This window comes from Notothenia rossii (assembly GCF_949606895.1).
Source record: "Notothenia rossii genome assembly, chromosome: 8".
In the NCBI taxonomy this organism is placed as follows: domain Eukaryota; kingdom Metazoa; phylum Chordata; class Actinopteri; order Perciformes; family Nototheniidae; genus Notothenia; species Notothenia rossii.
Genome location: NC_136906.1, coordinates 83,413,850 through 83,428,287, shown reverse-complemented (window position 1 = coordinate 83,428,287; position 14,438 = coordinate 83,413,850). Strand labels below are relative to the sequence as shown.

Below are 14,438 nucleotides of genomic sequence, written 5' to 3'. Positions count from 1 at the left end.
GAAAGCATCCAACCGGAAAGTGTACACACTGTAGCCAGCCAGAAACTGTTGAGCATGTTTTACTGCTTTGCAGGAAATATAGTACTAAGAGAAATGTGTTTTTCCAGACACTGAAGAAAGCCAAATGCCATGACTTGTCGCTATCAGGACTGTTAGGGAAAACATCAGGCAGTATATATTGTGAGATTATTACATTTCTAAGAGAAATTGATAAATTTAAAATAATCTAGAGTTTTGGTTCTTTGTTTTGTTTCTTTTGTTTATTGTTTTCTGCTTAGTCTCTTGTCCACACTCCAGTCCAATTGGTGGCGGTAATGCACCTACAAGAAGAAGAAGAAGAAGCCGACTCGGAGCTGTCCGACTTCAGGCGAGCTTTTTGAGACCTCCCCCGGCTGCGATCGGCTATTCTCGTCTACTTTCGAGGCGAACCGCAACGCGTCTCAAACAAGCCTGCTAGCTCCCAGCAGCCTCTGCGTGACCGGAAGCCGTGAAGCCTCCATCAGAGAAGAATAAAAAGGTAAACAGCTGATATGCCGTATGTAATAAGGTGACAGCTGATAGTCTGTAATATACCGTATTTAATAACAGCTGATAGTCTCTGTACCGTATTTAATAACAGCTGATAGTCTCTGTACCGTATGTAATAAGGTAACAGCTGATTGTCTGTAATATATGGCTGAACAGACTAACATGCTAACAGACTAACATGCTAACAGACCAACAGACTAACATGCCAACAAACTAACATGCTAACAGACTAACATGCTAACAGACTAACATGCTAACAGACCAACAGACTAACATGCCAACAAACTAACATGCTGCACAGACTAACATGCTAACAGACCAACAGACTAACATGCCAACTAACATGCTAACAGACTAACAGACTAACATGCTAACATGCTAACAGACTAACATGCCAACAGACTAACATGCTAACATGCTAACAGACTAACATGCCAACAGACTAACATGCTAACAGACTAACATGCTAACAGACTAACATGCTAACAGACTAACATGCTAACAGACTAACATGCTAACATGCTAACAGACTAACATGCTAACATGCTAACATGCTAACAGACTAACAGGCCAACAGACTAACATGCTAACAGACTAACATGCTAACATACTAACATGCTAACAGACTAACATGCCAACAGACTAACATGCTAACAGACTAACAGGCCAACAGACTAACATGCTAACAGACTAACAGGCCAACAGACTAACAGGCCAACAGACTAACAGGCCAACAGACTAACAGACTAACATGCCAACAGACTAACAGGCTAACAGACTAACATGCTAACAGGCCAACAGACTAACAGACTAACAGGCTAACAGGCCAACAGACTAACAGGCCAACAGACCAACAGACTAACATGCCAACAGACTAACAGGCTAACAGACTAACAGGCTAACAGACTAACATGCTAACAGACTAACATGCCAACAAACTAACAGACTAACATGCTAACAGACCAACAGACTAACATGCCAACAAACTAACATGCCAACAGACTAACAGACTAACAGGCTAACATGCTAACAGACTAACATGCCAACAGACTAACATGCTAACAGACTAACATGCTAACAGACCAACAGACTAACATGCCAACAGACCAACAGACTAACATGCCAACAAACTAACATGCTAACAGACTAACAGACTAACAGGCTAACATGCTAACAGACTAACAGGCCAACAGACTAACATGCTAACAGACTAACAGGCCAACAGACTAACATGCTAACAGGCTAACATGCTAACAGACTAACAGGCCAACAGACTAACATGCTAACAGACTAACATGCTAACAGACCAACAGACTAACATGCCAACAAACTAACAGACTAACATGCTAACATGCCAACAGACTAACATGCCAACAGACTAACATGCTAATAAACTAACAGACTAACATGCTAACAGACTAACATGCTAACAGACTAACATGCTAACAGACTAACATGCTAACAGACTAACATGCCAACAGACTAACATGCCAACAGACTAACATGCTAATAAACTAACAGACTAACATGCTAACAGACTAACATGCTAACAGGCTAACATGCTAACAGACTAACAGGCCAACAGACTAACAGGCCAACAGACTAACATGCTAACAGGCTAACATGCTAACAGACTAACATGCCAACAGACTAACATGCCAACAGACTAACATGCTAATAAACTAACAGACTAACATGCTAACAGACTAACATGCTAACAGACTAACATGCTAACAGACTAACATGCCAACAGACTAACATGCTAATAAACTAACAGACTAACATGCTAACAGACTAACATGCTAACAGACTAACATGCTAATAAACTAACAGACTAACATGCTAACAGACTAACATGCTAACAGACTAACATGCCAACAGACTAACATGCTAATAAACTAACAGGCTAACATGCTAACAGACTAACATGCCAACAGACTAACATGCTAATAAACTAACAGACTAACATGCTAACAGACTAACATGCTAACAGACTAACATGCTAACAGACCAACAGACTAACATGCCAACAAACTAACAGACTAACAGACTAACAGACTAACATGCTAACAGACTAACATGCTAACAGACTAACATGCTAACAGACCAACAGACTAACATGCTAACAGACTAACATGCTAACAGACTAACATGCTAACAGACTAACAGGCTAACATGCTAACAGACTAACAGGCTAACAGGCTAACAGACCAACAGACCAACAGACTAACAGACTAACATGCTAACAGACTAACAGGCTAACATGCTAACAGACTAACAGGCTAACATGCTAACAGACTAACAGGCTAACATGCTAACAGACTAACAGGCTAACATGCTAACAGACTAACATGCTAACAGGCTAACAGACCAACAGACCAACAGACCAACATGCTAACAGACTAACAGGCCAACAGACTAACATGCTAACAGACTAACATGCTAACAGACTAACATGCTAACAGACCAACAGACTAACATGCTAACAGACTAACATGCTAACAGACTAACAGGCTAACATGCTAACAGACCAACAGACTAACAGACTAACAGGCTAAAATGCTAACAGACTAACAGGCCAACAGACTAACATGCTAACAGACTAACATGCTAACAGACTAACATGCTAACATACTAACATGCTAACAGACTAACAGGCTAACATGCTAACAGACTAACAGGCTAACATGCTAACAGACTAACATGCTAACAGACCAACAGACTAACATGCCAACAGACTAACATGCTAACATACTAACATGCTAACAGACTAACATGCCAACAGACTAACATGCCAACAGACTAACATGCTAACAGACTAACATGCTAACAGACTAACAGGCTAACATGCTAACAGACCAACAGACTAACAGACTAACAGGCTAAAATGCTAACAGACTAACAGGCCAACAGACTAACATGCTAACAGACTAACATGCTAACAGACTAACATGCTAACAGACTAACATGCTAACATACTAACATGCTAACAGACTAACAGGCTAACATGCTAACAGACTAACATGCTAACAGACCAACAGACTAACATGCCAACAGACTAACATGCCAACAGACTAACATGCTAACATACTAACATGCTAACAGACTAACATGCTAACATACTAACATGCTAACAGACTAACAGGCTAACAGGCTAACAGGCTAACATGCTAACAGACTAACAGACCAACAGACTAACATGCTAACAGACTAACATGCTAACAGACTAACATGCCAACAGACTAACATGCTAACAGACTAACATGCCAACAGACTAACATGCTAACAGACTAACATGCTAACAGACTAACATGCTAACAGACTAACAGGCTAACAGGCTAACATGCTAACAGGCTAACAGACTAACATGCTAACAGACTAACATGCTAACAGACTAACATGCTAACAGACTAACATGCTAACAGACTAACAGGCTAACAGGCTAACATGCTAACAGACTAACAGACCAACAGACTAACATGCTAACAGACTAACATGCTAACAGACTAACATGCTAACAGACTAACATGCTAACAGACTAACATGCTAACAGACTAACAGGCTAACAGGCTAACATGCTAACAGACTAACAGACCAACAGACTAACATGCTAACAGACTAACAGGCTAACAGGCTAACAGGCTAACATGCTAACAGACTAACAGACCAACATGCTAACATGCTAACATGCTAACAGACTAACAGACTAACAGACTAACAGACTAACATGCTAACAGACTAACATGCTAAAAGACTAACAGGCTAACAGACTAACATGCTAACAGACTAACAGACCAACAGACTAACATGCTAACAGACTAACAGACTAACAGGCTAACAGGCTAACATGCTAACAGACTAACATGCTAACAGACTAACATGCTAACATGCTAACATGCTAACATGCTAACAGACCAACAGACTAACATGCTAACATGCTAACAAACTAACAGACTAACAGACTAACAGACTAACAGGCTAACAGGCTAACAGGCTAACAGACTAACAGACTAACAGACTAACAGGCTAACATGCTAACAGGCTAACAGACTAACAGACTAACATGCTAACAGACTAAAATGCTAACAGACTAACATGCTAACAAACTAACAGACTAACATGCTAACAGACCAACAGACTAACATGCTAACAGACTAACAGACTAACATGCTAACAGACTAACATGCTAACAGACTAACATGCTAACAGACTAACATGCTAACAAACTAACAGACTAACATGCCAACAAACTAACATGCTAACAAACTAACATGCTAACAGACTAACATGCTAACAAACTAACAGACTAACATGCTAACAGACCAACAGACTAACATGCTAACAGACTAACATGCTAACAGACTAACATGCTAACAGACTAACATGCTAACAGACTAACTTGCTAACAACAGGGTCTGGTATCTAAAGGGTCTGTGGTTAAAGTCAGGAATAACATCAGGAGGGTCTGATATTCAAAACAGGGAGATCTTTATTGTTTCTGTCTGTGATGACGGTTTGATTAATAAAGTGTTGTTGTTTCCAGATGATGAAGAGTAAAGCCGACGAGGAAGAATACTGGAACAGCTCCAAGTACAAAGCCTTCACCTTCGATGATGAAGACGACGAGTTCAGCCGGGTGAGACCTGAGTCAGCGTTATGAGTCCTGAACCCTGACCTGAGTCAGCATCATGAGTCCTGAACCCTGAGTCAGCATTATGAGTCCTGAACCCTGAGTCAGCATTATGAGTCCTGAACCCTGAGTCAGCATTATGAGTCCTGAACCCTGACCTGAGTCAGCATGATGAGTCCTGAACCCTGAGTCAGCATTATGAGTCCTGAACCCTGAGTCAGCATTATGAGTCCTGAACCCTGAGTCAGCATTATGAGTCCTTAACCCTGAGTCAGCATTATGAGTCCTGAACCCTGAGTCAGCATTATGAGTCCTGAACCCTGACCTGAGTCAGCATCATGAGTCCTGAACCCTGAGTCAGCATTATGAGTCCTGAACCCTGACCTGAGTCAGCGTAATGAGTCCTGAACCCTGAGTCAGCATTATGAGACCTGAACCCTGAGTCAGCATTATGAGTCCTGAACCCTGAGTCAGCATTATGAGTCCTGAACCCTGACCTGAGTCAGCATTATGAGTCCTGAACCCTGAGTCAGCATTATGAGTCCTGAACCCTGACCTGAGTCAGCATTATGAGTCCTGAACCCTGAGTCAGCATTATGAGTCCTGAACCCTGAGTCAGCGTCATGAGTCCTGAACCCTGAGTCAGCATTATGAGTCCTGAACCCTGAGTCAGCATTATGAGTCCTGAACCCTGAGTCAGCATTATGAGTCCTGAACCCTGAGTCAGCATTATGAGTCCTGAACCCTGACCTGAGTCAGCATTATGAGTCCTGAACCCTGAGTCAGCATTATGAGTCCTGAACCCTGACCTCAGTCAGCATTATGAGTCCTTAACCCTGAGTCAGCATTATGAGTCCTGAACCCTGAGTCAGTATTATGAGTCCTGAACCCTGAGTCAGCATTATGAGTCCTGAACCCTGAGTCAGCATTATGAGTCCTGAACCCTGAGTCAGCATTATGAGTCCTGAACCCTGAGTCAGCATTATGAGTCCTGAACCCTGAGTCAGCATTATGAGTCCTGAACCCTGAGTCAGCATTATGAGTCCTGAACCCTGAGTCAGCATTATGAGTCCTGAACCCTGAGTCAGCATTATGAGTCCTGAACCCTGAGTCAGCATTATGAGTCCTGAACCCTGAGTCAGCATTATGAGTCCTGAACCCTGAGTCAGCATTATGAGTCCTGAACCCTGAGTCAGCATTATGAGTCCTGAACCCTGAGTCAGCATTATGAGTCCTGAACCCTGACCTGAGTCAGCATTATGAGTCCTGAACCCTGACCTGAGTCAGCATTATGAGTCCTGAACCCTGACCTGAGTCAGCATTATGAGTCCTGAACCCTGACCTGAGTCAGCATTATGAGTCCTAAACCCTGAGTCAGCATTATGAGTCCTGAACCCTGACCTGAGTCAGCATTATGAGTCCTAACCCCTGAGTCAGCGTTATGAGTCCTAACCCCTGAGTCAGCATTATGAGTCCTAAACCCTGACCTGAGTCAGCGTTATGAGTCCTAAACCCTGAGTCAGCATTATGAGTCCTGAACCCTGACCTGAGTCAGCATTATGAGTCCTGAACCCTGACCTGAGTCAGCATTATGAGTCCTGAACCCTGAGTCAGCATTATGAGTCCTAAACCCTGAGTCAGCATCATGAGTCCTGAACCCTGACCTGAGTCAGTATTATGAGTCCTGAACCCTGAGTCAGCATCATGAGTCCTGAACCCTGACCTGAGTCAGCATTATGAGTCCTGAACCCTGAGTCAGCATCATGAGTCCTGAACCCTGACCTGAGTCAGTATTATGAGTCCTGAACCCTGAGTCAGCATTATGAGTCCTGAACCCTGAGTCAGCATTATGAGTCCTGAACCCTGAGTCAGCATTATGAGTCCTGAACCCTGAGTCAGCATTATGAGTCCTGAACCCTGAGTCAGCATTATGAGTCCTGAACCCTGAGTCAGCATTATGAGTCCTGAACCCTGAGTCAGCATGATGAGTCCTAAACCCTGAGTCAGCATTATGAGTCCTGAACCCTGAGTCAGCATTATGAGTCCTGAACCCTTAGTCAGCATTATGAGTCCTGAACCCTGAGTCAGCATTATGAGTCCTGAACCCTGAGTCAGCATTATGAGTCCTGAACCCTGAGTCAGCATGATGAGTCCTAAACCCTGAGTCAGCATGATGAGTCCTAAACCCTGAGTCAGCATTATGAGTCCTGAACCCTGAGTCAGCATTATGAGTCCTTAACCCTGAGTCAGCATTATGAGTCCTGAACCCCGAGTCAGCATGATGAGTCCTAAACCCTGAGTCAGCGTTATGAGTCCTTAACCCTGACCTGAGTCAGCATGATGAGTCCTAAACCCTGAGTCAGCATTATGAGTCCTGAACCCTTTGTCAGCATCATGAGTCCTGAACCCTGAGTCAGCATTATGAGTCCTTAACCCTGACCTGAGTCAGCATGATGAGTCCTAAACCCTGAGTCAGCATTATGAGTCCTAAACCCTGAGTCAGCATTATGAGTCCTTAACCCTGACCTGAGTCAGCATGATGAGTCCTAAACCCTGAGTCAGCATTATGAGTCCTAAACCCTGAGTCAGCATTATGAGTCCTAAACCCTGAGTCAGCATTATGAGTCCTAAACCCTGAGTCAGCATTATGAGTCCTAAACCCTGAGTCAGCATTATGAGTCCTGAACCCTTTGTCAGCGTTATGAGTCCTGAACCCTGAGTCAGCATTATGAGTCCTGAACCCTTTGTCAGCGTTATGAGTCCTGAACCCTGAGTCAGCATTATGAGTCCTGAACCCTTTGTCAGCATTATGAGTCCTGAACCCTTTGTCAGCGTTATGAGTCCTGAACCCTGAGTCAGCGTTATGAGTCCTGAACCCTGAGTCAGCATTATGAGTCCTGAACCCTTTGTCAGCATTATGAGTCCTGAACCCTTTGTCAGCGTTATGAGTCCTGAACCCTGAGTCAGCATTATGAGTCCTGAACCCTGAGTCAGCATTATGAGTCCTGAACCCTGAGTCAGCATTATGAGTCCTGAACCCTGAGTCAGCGTTATGAGTCCTTAACCCTGACCTGAGTCAGCATTATGAGTCCTGAACCCTTTGTCAGCGTTATGAGTCCTGAACCCTGAGTCAGCATTATGAGTCCTGAACCCTTTGTCAGCGTTATGAGTCCTGAACCCTGAGTCAGCATTATGAGTCCTGAACCCTTTGTCAGCGTTATGAGTTCTTCCTCTGTGTTTCAGTTGAAAGAGTCGAAGCAGGCGGTGAACAGCATCCGCCGCCTGGTGGAGGAAGATGATGATGAAGAGGACGTGGAGAAGATCAGCTGGAGCGGAGAGCCTGTGGGGAGTGAGTTCATTATTATTATTATTATTATTATCAACACCTGTGGGCAGTTCTGGGCTGGGATTGTCGCAGCTGAGTTTATGATTTAGTTGGAACGCTGACACTGCTCTCACTCTCTGTTCTCCTACGCACGAAATTCTTTATTATTCCGCCGGGTTATTTTGCGTTGCTTCTCCTCCTGCATTGAACATCGCAGAAAGTTAGTTCAAACATCAAAACGTTCAGCTCGGTCGGGAATCGATGGCTATTACTTTCCTCATTCATAACTTTCATAATTCCAGAGATACATCCCATAATACATCCCATTTTTAACATTGAAGTCAATGGAGAAACTCTTCAGACTTCAACAAATCTTCATGCAACTTCAACTGCTAACTGTTCATTCATACTTTCACTCAGAGACCTCATCCCAACTTTAAAATGTTACACATCTTTCTGACATTATTCATATTAAACAACTTTTAAATCTGATTCTTACTTTTAGAGATATTAAACATTGTTCAGACCTTGGTAAAGAGGCCTTCTTCAGATTTGAACACAGATTTGAACAAAATGCCTCTTGAGGGCATGAAGTGACAAAAACTTTCAACATGTCTCCATTAAAGCCAAATGTAAATTCAAGCTGATATTTCCTCACAGCAGCAGCTGCACACCTTTAGATAATCTGCCAAAAACACCACCTTATTGACCCGAAAGTACACACAAAGTACACTTCAGTACAGTTTTAAGATTTCTTCAAATGCCATGCTCACTATGAAACACGGTTAACTTCAGTTCAAATGCTCGAAATTGCCCAAAACTTCACAGGTTTGGTAACGATGCAGCCATCAACGCATCTAAGCGTATTATGGGATGTCATCAAATGCCGTTGCCATGGCAACAGATCAGTCAGCATCAAGTTAGTTCAAAAGTTTGCAGTTCAAATATTCTGCTGCTTTTCCAAGCCTTTTTACTTTCTTTTCTTCTCTCATCACACATTCAAGCCCCCAGTGTTCATGTATCATTTCAATCTAAATTCTTCACTTTCTTCTTACACATTACATTTCAGCATAGCAGTTCAGCGTCAGGTTTTCAGCATAAAGCATTCACACTAGCAATTTCTTCAGGAATTGCATTCTCTAGTTGTAATCATTCTGCTTCGTCTCCTCAGGTATATCCTGGTCTGTGAACGAGACGGCAGCGTCCAATCAGAGGACAGACAGAGAGCCCGCCTTCCCCAAAATCAACACTGACTCCTCAACGACCAGCAAGAGCCAATCAGGATACTCCCTGAGCTCCCTGTTCAAAGGTACAGACAGACAGGTGACAGACAGGTGACAGACAGGTGACAGACAGGTGACAGACAGGTGACAGACAGGTGACAGACAGGTGACGGACAGGTGACGGACAGGTGACGGACAGGTAAGAGAGAGACAGGTAAGAGAGAGACAGGTAAGAGAGAGACAGGTAAGAGAGAGACGGACAGGTGAGAGACGGACAGGTGAAAGACGGACAGGTGAGAGAGAGACAGGTGAGAGAGAGACAGGTGAGAGACAGACAGAGACATATAGGTGAATGTATGAAACTGAAGGTAGATTTTTTTCTCTGCAGGGAAAACTAAAGGAGGAAGCTTCCAGCAGTTCACAGACTGTGAGTAAAATACACTCTGTGTGAGTGAGTGAATGAAAGGGTTAGTGAGTGAATGGGTTAATGAGTTAATGGGTTAGTGAATGAAAGGGTTAATGGGTTAGTGAATGGATGGGTTAATTAGTTAATGGGTTAATGAGTTAATGGGTTAGTGAGTTAATGGGTTAATGAGTTAATGGGTTAATGGGTTAGTGAATGAAAGGGTTAATGGGTTAGTGAATGGATGGGTTAATGAGTTAATGGGTTAGTGAATGAAAGGGTTAATGGGTTAGTGAATGGATGGGTTAATGAGTTAATGGGTTAATGGGTTAGTGAATGGATGGGTTAATGAGTTAATGGGTTAATGAGTTAATGGGTTAATGGGTTAGTGAATGGATGGGTTAATGAGTTAATGGGTTAATGAGTTAATGGGTTAATGGGTTAGTGAATGGATGGGTTAATGAGTTAATGGGTTAATTAGTTAATGGGTTAATGGGTTAGTGAATGGATGGGTTAATGAGTTAATGGGTTAATTAGTTAATGGATTAGTGAATGAAAGGGTTAATGGGTTAGTGAATGGATGGGTTAATAGGTTAGTGAATGAAAGGGTTAATGGGTTAGTGAATGGATGGGTTAATGAGTTAATGGGTTAATGAGTTAATGGGTTAGTGAATGGATGGGTTAATGAGTTAATGGGTTAATGAGTTAATGGGTTAGTGAATGAAAGGGTTAATGGGTTAGTGAATGGATGGGTTAATGAGTTAATGGGTTAGTGAATGAAAGGGTTAATGGGTTAGTGAATGGATGGGTTAATGAGTTAATGGGTTTGTGAATGAAAGGGTTAATGGGTTAGTGAATGGATGGGTTAATGAGTTAATGGGTTAATGGGTTAATGGGTTAGTGAATGAAAGGGTTAATGGGTTAGTGAATGGATGGGTTAATGAGTTAATGGGTTAATGGGTTAACGGGTTAGTGAATGGATGGGTTAATGAGTTAATGGGTTAATGAGTTAATGGGTTAGTGAATGAAAGGGTTAATGGGTTAGTGAATGGATGGGTTAATGAGTTAATGGGTTAGTGAATGAAAGGGTTAATGGGTTAGTGAATGGATGGGTTAATGAGTTAATGGGTTAATGAGTTAATGGGTTAGTGAATGAAAGGGTTAATGGGTTAGTGAATGGATGGGTTAATGAGTTAATGGGTTAATGAGTTAATGGGTTAATGAGTTAATGGGTTAGTGAATGAAAGGGTTAATGGGTTAGTGAATGGATGGGTTAATGAGTTAATGGGTTAGTGAATGAAAGGGTTAATGGGTTAGTGAATGGATGGGTTAATGGGTTAGTGAATGAAAGGGTTAATGGGTTAGTGAATGGATGGGTTAATGAGTTAATGGGTTAATGGGTTAACGGGTTAGTGAATGAAAGGGTTAATGGGTTAGTGAATGGATGGGTTAATGAGTTAATGGGTTAGTGAATGAAAGGGTTAATGGGTTAGTGAATGGATGGGTTAATGAGTTAATGGGTTAATGAGTTAATGGGTTAGTGAATGAAAGGGTTAATGGGTTAGTGAATGAAAGGGTTAATGGGTTAGTGAATGGATGGGTTAATGAGTTAATGAGTTAATGAGTTAATGGGTTAGTGAATGAAAGGGTTAATGGGTTAGTGAATGAAAGGGTTAATGGGTTAGTGAATGGATGGGTTAATGAGTTAATGGGTTAGTGAATGAAATGGTTAATGGGTTAGTGAATGAAAGGGTTAATGGGTTAGTGAATGGATGGGTTAATGAGTTAATGAGTTAATGAGTTAATGGGTTAGTGAATGAAAGGGTTAATGGGTTAGTGAATGAAAGGGTTAATGGGTTAGTGAATGAAAGGGTTAATGGGTTAGTGAATGAAAGGGTTAATGGGTTAGTGAATGGATGGGTTAATGGGTTAGTGAATGAAAGGGTTAATGGGTTAGTGAATGGATGGGTTAATGAGTTAATGGGTTAATGGGTTAACGGGTTAGTGAATGAAAGGGTTAATGGGTTAGTGAATGGATGGGTTAATGAGTTAATGAGTTAATGGGTTAGTGAATGAAAGGGTTAATGGGTTAGTGAATGGACGGGTTAATGAGTTAATGGGTTAATGGGTTAGTGAATGAAAGGGTTAATGGGTTATTGAATGAAAGGGTTAATGGGTTAGTGAATGGATGGGTTAATGAGTTAATGGGTTAATGGGTTAGTGAATGAAAGGGTTAATGGGTTAGTGAATGAAAGGGTTAATGAGTTAATGGGTTAATGGGTTAGTGAATGAAAGGGTTAATGTGTTAGTGAATGAAAGGGTTAATGGGTTAGTGAATGGATGGGTTAATGAGTTAATGGGTTAGCCTAATGTTAAGGTGTTTGTGTCGTAGCGCTCACCGACTCCTCTCTCCGGCTCTATGCTCCAGAACTCCGAAAACCCAAATCTGAATACAAGGTACGAAATAAATCTGATGAAGGAATTTAATTTGATCCGTTTCCTAACGAGCTGGTTCTGTTTCAGGATAGCATCAGTGATTGGTTCTGTTTCAGGATAGCATCAGTGATTGGTTCTGTTTCAGGATAGCATCAGTGATTGTTTCTGTTTCAGGATAGCATCAGTGATTGGTTCTGTTTCAGGATAGCATCAGTGATTGGTTCTGTTTCAGGATAGCATCAGTGATTGGTTCTGTTTCAGGATAGCATCAGTGATTGGTTCTGTTTCAGGGTTACATCAGTGATTGGTTCTGTTTCAGGATAGCATCAGTGATTGGTTCTGTTTCAGGATAGCATCAGTGATTGGTTCTGTTTCAGGATAGCATCAGTGATTGGCTCTGTTTCAGGATAGCATCAGTGATTGGTTCTGTTTCAGGATAGCATCAGTGATTGGTTCTGTTTCAGGATAGCATCAGTGATTGGTTGTTTCTGTTTCAGGGTTACATCAGTGATTGGTTCTGTTTCAGGGTTACATCAGTGATTGGTTCTGTTTCAGGGTTACATCAGTGATTGGTTCTGTTTCAGGATAGCATCAGTAATTGGTTCTGTTTCAGGATAGCATCAGTGATTGGTTGTTTCTGTTTCAGGGTTACATCAGTGATTGGTTCTGTTTCAGGGTTACATCAGTGATTGGTTCTGTTTCAGGGTTACATCAGTGATTGGTTCTGTTTCAGGATAGCATCAGTGATTGGTTCTGTTTCAGGGTTACATCAGTGATTGGTTCTGTTTCAGGGTTACATCAGTGATTGGTTCTGTTTCAGGATAGCATCAGTAATTGGTTCTGTTTCAGGATAGCATCAGTGATTGGTTCTGTTTCAGGGTTACATCAGTGATTGGTTCTGTTTCAGGATAGCATCAGTGATTGGTTCTGTTTCAGGATTACATCAGTGATTGGTTCTGTTTCAGGATAGCATCAGTGATTGGTTCTGTTTCAGGATAGCATCAGTGATTGGTTCTGTTTCAGGATAGCATCAGTGATTGGTTCTGTTTCAGGATTACATCAGTGATTGGTTCTGTTTCAGGATAGCATCAGTGATTGGTTGTTTCTGTTTCAGGATTACATCAGTGATTGGTCGCCTGAGGAGACGGTTCAGAGGATGCAGCACGGAAAGGTAACACACCTGTAAACACACACTGCAGTACTACAGAGTACACATGTTCTGCAAATACAGGGTATAATGCAGTACTCTGTACTTGTACTTCAGGCTGTGTATAATGCAGTACTCTGTACTTGTACTTCAGGCTGTGTATAATGCACTTAAATCACTTCAGAACAAGAAGGTTTCTAGTTTCCCACAAAAGCTGAAGGTCAGTGATTCTTTTATTTCAGACTCAGATGGTATGTCTAATGCCTTTAATGCTCACTTCAAAAAGGCTGGTCACATGTTTGATGAGCAAAGGCATGACTCTCTAAATGGTCGTACTCACAGCCCTAGTCAAGAGATGAACTTGCTTCTTTCTCGGTCTCTGAAGTCTCACACGGTTTGCACTCAATTGATCCTAAAAAGACTGCCGGGGTACTCGACCCGTTGTTTTTAAAAGTTGCAGCTCAGATTATAGCACAACCAGTAAGTGATATGTGTAACCTCTCCCTGTCCTCTCACACACTGCCAGCTGTGTGGAAGCAAGCTCGGGTATCGCCCCTCTTGAAAGCTGGTGATCCCACGGAGTTGAATAACTATCGTCCTATCTCAAATCTTTCTGTGTTATCAAAGATTCTTGAGTCCCTAGTTTCTACTCAGCTAAAGCTCTTTTTAAATTCACACAACATCCTTAACCCTATGCAATCTGGATTCAGATCAAAGCACAGTACTGTGACTGCCAGTCTGAAAGT

General features: G+C 42.1%; 1 protein-coding gene across 1 annotated transcript in view; it reads left to right on the top strand.

Annotated features, from left to right (window-relative positions):
* The first annotated feature begins 330 nt into the window (after positions 1-330).
* Positions 331-14,438, top strand: part of vipas39 (VPS33B interacting protein, apical-basolateral polarity regulator, spe-39 homolog) — a 36,343-nt gene continuing 22,235 nt past the window's right edge. Inside the window, exons 1-7 of the mRNA XM_079645083.1 lie at positions 331-517; positions 5,072-5,164; positions 8,402-8,507; positions 9,655-9,792; positions 10,095-10,133; positions 12,502-12,566; positions 13,660-13,716. Coding sequence (XP_079501209.1) covers positions 5,072-5,164; positions 8,402-8,507; positions 9,655-9,792; positions 10,095-10,133; positions 12,502-12,566; positions 13,660-13,716 — 498 coding nt within the window. The 5' untranslated portion in view covers positions 331-517. The remainder of the gene's footprint in view (positions 518-5,071; positions 5,165-8,401; positions 8,508-9,654; positions 9,793-10,094; positions 10,134-12,501; positions 12,567-13,659; positions 13,717-14,438) is intronic.